The sequence below is a fragment of the Opisthocomus hoazin genome, chromosome 18 (assembly GCF_030867145.1).
Source record: "Opisthocomus hoazin isolate bOpiHoa1 chromosome 18, bOpiHoa1.hap1, whole genome shotgun sequence".
Taxonomy (NCBI): Eukaryota; Metazoa; Chordata; class Aves; order Opisthocomiformes; family Opisthocomidae; genus Opisthocomus; species Opisthocomus hoazin.
In genome coordinates this window covers 12,864,532-12,870,382 of record NC_134431.1, presented here as the reverse complement: position 1 = coordinate 12,870,382, position 5,851 = coordinate 12,864,532, and the positions used below count along the sequence as shown (strand labels likewise).

General features: G+C 42.5%; 1 protein-coding gene across 1 annotated transcript; it reads right to left on the bottom strand.

The window, feature by feature from the left end:
* Positions 1–2,607: 2,607 nt before the first annotated feature.
* Positions 2,608–3,758, bottom strand: MC3R (melanocortin 3 receptor). Its single transcript, XM_009933835.2, has one exon. It carries the CDS (start codon positions 3,756–3,758, stop codon positions 2,781–2,783), a length of 978 nt encoding a protein of 325 aa, XP_009932137.2. The 3' UTR covers positions 2,608–2,780.
* Positions 3,759–5,851: the final 2,093 nt, after the last annotated feature.

Below are 5,851 nucleotides of genomic sequence, written 5' to 3'. Positions count from 1 at the left end.
GCCCTGTACTAGCATGTGTTGCTGTGATGTTTTTGTTCTGCTATATGTACACAAATATAGTGTGCACTGCTGGAAAACGATACTGTTTTGGGGTACCTCTGCTGATGTTCCAGTCCTTGTGTGTCTCGTAGATGAGTCCTGACTTGAGCCTCAGCTCTGTCCTGAGGAGGACAGAGGAAGTTTTTGCCTGTTGTTACACTCTATTTCTATTTTTCTGAACCAGACCACCAGCACGATGGTTTGACATGACATGGTGCTCTAATAGAAGCAAACAGGTTTCTAAGTGAAGTCTTCAGATTGTTTTATTCAACATATGTATATTTTGCTTAAAAGCAAAGCATAGTATGAATCAGTCTCATCTAAAATCACCTTAAAAAACAGAAGCAAACAGGACATCAGTTACAAGAAAACCTAAATACACAATAGCCTGAGGCAGAATATCATGGCAAACCATGCTCCAGAGTATAACATTACATAACACTGACAACAAGTAGAGTTTTTTATGACAAGTAGGTACAGTCTATCCACACCATGAAAGGCCAGTTGTGTGGTCTCGTATGCTGATTTGTTTCAGTTCATCTCTAATGTGCACATCAGACATTGCAGAAGTAAGACAGGCTGAGCTAAGAGAACTGCCAAACTGCAATTTGTGAGACACAGATAAGGCTGAAAGCATTCAGTTTTAGCTTACTTGCCAGTTGTTGGGATTTTCTCTGGTCCCTACCTGAAACATGGGAGAAGTTTCATCTGTCTCTTCTGCTGCATGCTCCACAGTGCCCAAAGGACTTGGTGCATTTTTAATTTAGCTTTATAAATTAAGGGCTATGAGATTAGGTAAGTGGTGGAACAGTGGGAGTGTTGGGGAGATGGAAAGATGGGACTGTGGGAGGAATTGAGAACTCAGTTAGGGAACTTGAGGTGTGATCAGAGGGCAAGGGAAATAAGGAAGATGAGGTTCGTTTGGGCTGACAGATGGTGTGGCTATAGCACAGGGAGGGATAGTTCTTGGCCCCGTGAAAATTATACACTCCATAGGATTGGGAGGTTAGGTCACTCCCTACGTATGTTGTAGGCTGCTGAAAGTAAAATGCAGTCAGACACAGGCCAGTATTTGCAAACTGTGGGATGCATCTTCCCCACAGACAGTCAGAGCTGGGTTCTGGAGCAAGCAGCAGTCAAACACCATCAGCCTGGGCTGTACCAGGACTAGTGTGTGTGTGCAGAACTGGAGTCAGAATAGACTGGGAAGTTCTGGTCTGGATCATTGTTCCCGAGCTGGCATAGGGGAGCCCCAGAAATAACAACAACCTAGCAACTCCACTCAAACAAAAAAAAAGTATTGAGATCTTTTAGATGTTGAAAAGCATTAGAGGATATTTGAATCCCCTCCCTCCCCTGTGAGTTTCAGGTTACTGCCCTTCCTAAAAGTGAGATACCAGAAAGGTGCTAAGTAGCCTTTAGAATGGCTTAGAGTTTTCTTAGTCTGGCACTGTCTGTGATACTGCCTGTATGTTGTTGTACACAAATCACATCAGCCTTTGCTCAGTTACAATATGCTATTTGAAGGCCATTTACATGTTTTATTCCTATAAAAAGCAGAGACAAAGACTAAATTAATGTAGCTGAAGTTGCATATTTTCATGCCACCAACTCCAGTTTAAAATGATTGCAAACAGCATGTTGCTTTCTTGTTTCCAGTGCAGGAGTGTCCATCTACCGAACCCAGAGTAAAGCTTTTTAAGTAAAAAGACTGATCAATGACATGTATTTCTCAATGCATAGAAGTCATCTGCCATACACATCCTATTTCTTCCAGGTACCTAGCGTAGCCGAATGGCTGTCTCTAAAGACTACATATAGCTTTAACACAAACCTGAACTCAAACCATTTTGCATTTTAGCTGTTTCTTATGTTCAGCTCTGTGTAGTCTTCAAAATTCTCGAGGGATGGGTCTCATTGGTGACAATTTATCGAAAGGAGATTTCTGTAATTTGTCAGCATACCAAATGTTACATAGATCAGTGCATTCAGGTTCTTAAAAAATAGATGATTTGGGGATATCATACTCCTATATCACAATGATGAATGTAAATGGCCTCTTCAAATGAGTCACTTCTATCAGCCAGCTGTTTAAGTCACACTATCATGGATACAGTAGCTGTTCCTTTTCACTTAACTGATTTCTACTGAAAGAATATTTTGGTGCAAGAGGAATGTTTACTTTCATCCTTCAAAGATTTTACTTGGGTTGCTTTATAGCAAGCAGCATAAATGTCAATCTATTCTTCTAATAAAAGGTGGAGGCATGGGAGTAAGTGTAGAGGAAATACCTGTTGGTGTTTTATTTGTCTTGTAAGTGAATAGCTTTCTGTAGAGTTTTCTAATGGAATCTTTTAGAAAACACAGACTTGTTGATAGTGGCACAGAGATAAAGCATCAGGTACAAATGAATGGTAGAGACAATATTATTTCAGTCTCTACAAGGTAGCATTCACTTTCAGGATTAGTTTTTCCAACAAGTTTCTTAAGCTGTTTTGTAAACCTCTCTGGATTTTCTTCTGTTACAACTATTTAAAAACTTCAAATAATTTAGTTGAATCTGGTTTTAATTTTGAAAAGTTATAAATCAAGGGATCAAGGAGAAGGTTATTTTTTTCTTTTCTGTGCCCTTCCTTCAAGCACTGCTTTTAAAGTGGATTTGCTGTGTATATAGGTACATGTATATATTTATACCCCTATCATATGTATCCTCTCTCTGTTCTCAATACAAAGCCAGATGTTTACAGCATGCACTGTCCCACACTCATGCCGTAACAGCAACACACTATTTCTCTGAAAGTCTTTCTCATCTCCAGACTCCGGAAAGCATAAATGAGTGGATCAATTACTGAGTTGCACATTATCAAGACCAGATAGGTATTAAAATGTGAAGTGTAGCAGACACAATATGGATTCATTGGGCAAGAAATGATGAGAATGAGGTGAAGGAAGAAAGGTGCCCAGCAAACAATGAAGACACCAAGTAATATTGTGATGGTGACAGCTCCCTTCATGCAGGTGCGCTGGTAGGGCACCCCATCCACGGGGAGGGCTGCAATGCGCTTAACATGCAGGCGTGCAAACAAGAACATGTGAACGTAAAGGGACGCCATGAGAAAGAGCATGGTAAAGAACATGGTGATGAGACAGACAATGACAGTTTTGCTTTCTGAGTAGGCAATGAATATGATGCCACAGATGATACAAGCAATCCAAATGACCACGATCAGGGTTAAAGCTTTCCTCACAGTCATGATGCTGTGGTAACGGAGAGCATAGAAAATAGTTATGTACCTGTCAATGGCTATAACCAAGAGGTTGCAAATTGAGGCTACCAAAGAAATACAAATCATTGAGTCAAAAACATTATCCATATGCTGAATAAAGTGGTCATCAATGATCAGATAGCCGTTGCTCAGGACTGCAATCATGATAGTCTCCAAGGCATTTGACATGCTTACTAACATATCTGCCACAGCCAAGCTACAAAGGAAGAAATACATGGGAGAATGTAGGTTTCCATTCTTCAGCACTGCAAGAATGACAAGGATGTTTTCCAGCAGGCTGATGATCCCTAGAGTCAAGAAGACCTCGGCTTTTATGAAAACCTGCTCGCAAAATCCATCGCCACTTCTGTTGTTCAGAATTGAGTCATTGAAGTCTTCAGTGACATTAAGCAGCACAAGCTGGAATGAAAATGCAAAGTGAGTGGTATTCATTGTCAGCAAAGTACTCCAGTTCACAAATGACTACGGACCTGGTAGAGCAGAGGCTAAAAAAAAAAGGGGGGGGGGGGGGGGGAGAAAAGGAAAAGAAGTGCTTCCAAGTTGTTGCTGTGCACATGGGATGGAGTGCAGCAGGACTTTTCTTTAGTCACGTTTATAAGTAGAAACAAAATCTGTGTTTACAGTGAGTTTTGTGTCAGTTGCAGGCTGCTCTTCTCCTTTATTAGAAAGTGAGCTTCAGATCTTGCAGGAATCAAACAGTCTTCTCTGAAGGGAAAAGTCAGCAGCAGCACATTGCTGGTTCTAGCTCTCCTGAAGATGAAAACCAGGGAGTTTTCTCGTCTGCTGTTGTCAGCTGGGGCCAGCGCAGGTTTGTTGCCAGTATGTTGCAGGCTCAGTGAAGTATCTCTTTCTGTTTCAGTGGCAAAAAAGGAAGAGAGAACTAAGGGATTTATACAAGCATCAAAGAAAAAACAACTCCTACTTAATCCTGCGTGCGGAGCAGTGGCCATTCGAGAGCAAGCACCTCTCTGACTGACAGCCGCGAGCAGCGGGCGCGGCATCCCCATCCCCACCGCGGGCTCCACCGGCGGATCGCAACCTTCTGGCGCCCTCTGCAGATAGCGACGGGATGGACTGGCCTTAAAATTCGTCTGAAAAACGGGATTTTCACCCAGCAATGTCTGATGCCTGTTCTCGGCAGCCGGGTCCGCCCGTGGGAGCGAGCAGGGGCGGGCAGGATGCCCCGGCCTCGGCCCATCTCCTGCCTGGAGCCAGAGCTCCTCTTGCCTGGACTGAATGAGCCGAGCCCTGAGCTGAGTCCAGACAACGCTTCCCTCGAGTATGTCCTGGGCAAACTTGGACTTTAGATCTTGTGGTTAAAGATGAGAACATGAGGGTGAGCTGTAGCACAGGTGGGGTGTGGGTGCAAATAATATACCCATGATATAGTTGCTGAGGTGCTCCAAAGGCTGTCATTACCTAGATGGTGTTAAGACAAGCAACAGGGATTTCATTCCTTGACCACAAATGGTTTTGTTTTTTTATTTTGGTTCCTAAATTCCTTGGTTACAAGTGAAGCAAAGTACGGGTGTGAGTCTTCACACCATGCTCTCTTTCTGTATCATGACTCTTAATCTCTGCTAAAGGATGTCAGTCAGCAAGATTTAACAGCTTAACCAGCTCTTGCAAGTTGATTTCCTCCCCCCCGCCCCCTCCCTCTGTCTGCAGAAGTGTGCTATGTTGCACAGGCAGAGAAAGGTCACTCCAGGAGGGCCAGAGCCCCAGCTGGTTGTTAAACCAGTTACATGGAAATTAATTTGTAGCTGAATTCAATTTCCAAAGCATCACTGGCAACACTGGTTTCAAGGACAGGCTTCTTCAATGGTCTCAGTTAAAACTTTTGTTTTTTGTTTTTTAAATACTGTTGCCCAGTTCATGAGAATGGACATTTAATGTTCTGGTTTCCTTGGTAGTATGTCCAATAGCCTGAAGCCTTCTGACCTAACTGTTCTTGAACTTTCTCATCATCCTTCAAATCTCTGAGAAGTCCCTTATTCCTAAGACTAAACGCTGGGTACATGGGACTGCTCTGATATCAGACCTATTTTAACAAAGATTTTTCTAGTAACCTTCATGAGCAGTTCATGTGAACAGACATGTGGGATGAGTTGGTCTGACCCAGTGTGGTACTGGGTTGCTGAGTTTGTCTCCAGTATGTCAGCAGGCCCATGCACCCTTGGGTGCCTGCAGTAGAAGAGCTGTCCAGCTAGATGTCTCCACTGGAGAAAGGGAACAAGTTTCCATGTGCTATTTCCTTTCTTTATTCTTTCAAAAGTAATCCTTCCCCCCAGCAGCTGCTTTTTCTCACAGGAGCCCACGGTAACTGGTCTTAACTAAATTGTACTGATTTTAAGCCTATGCAGGACTAGGAAGATTTTCAGTTACCATACATTAACAGGCAATCATAAGGTAAATTTTCTTTGCACATTATTAACTTGCATTATATCTTTGTGGTGAATTTTCTGTTTGATTTTTTTTTTTGAAAGTGCTCACTGATATCTATGTACTTCATGACTTATGTTTTT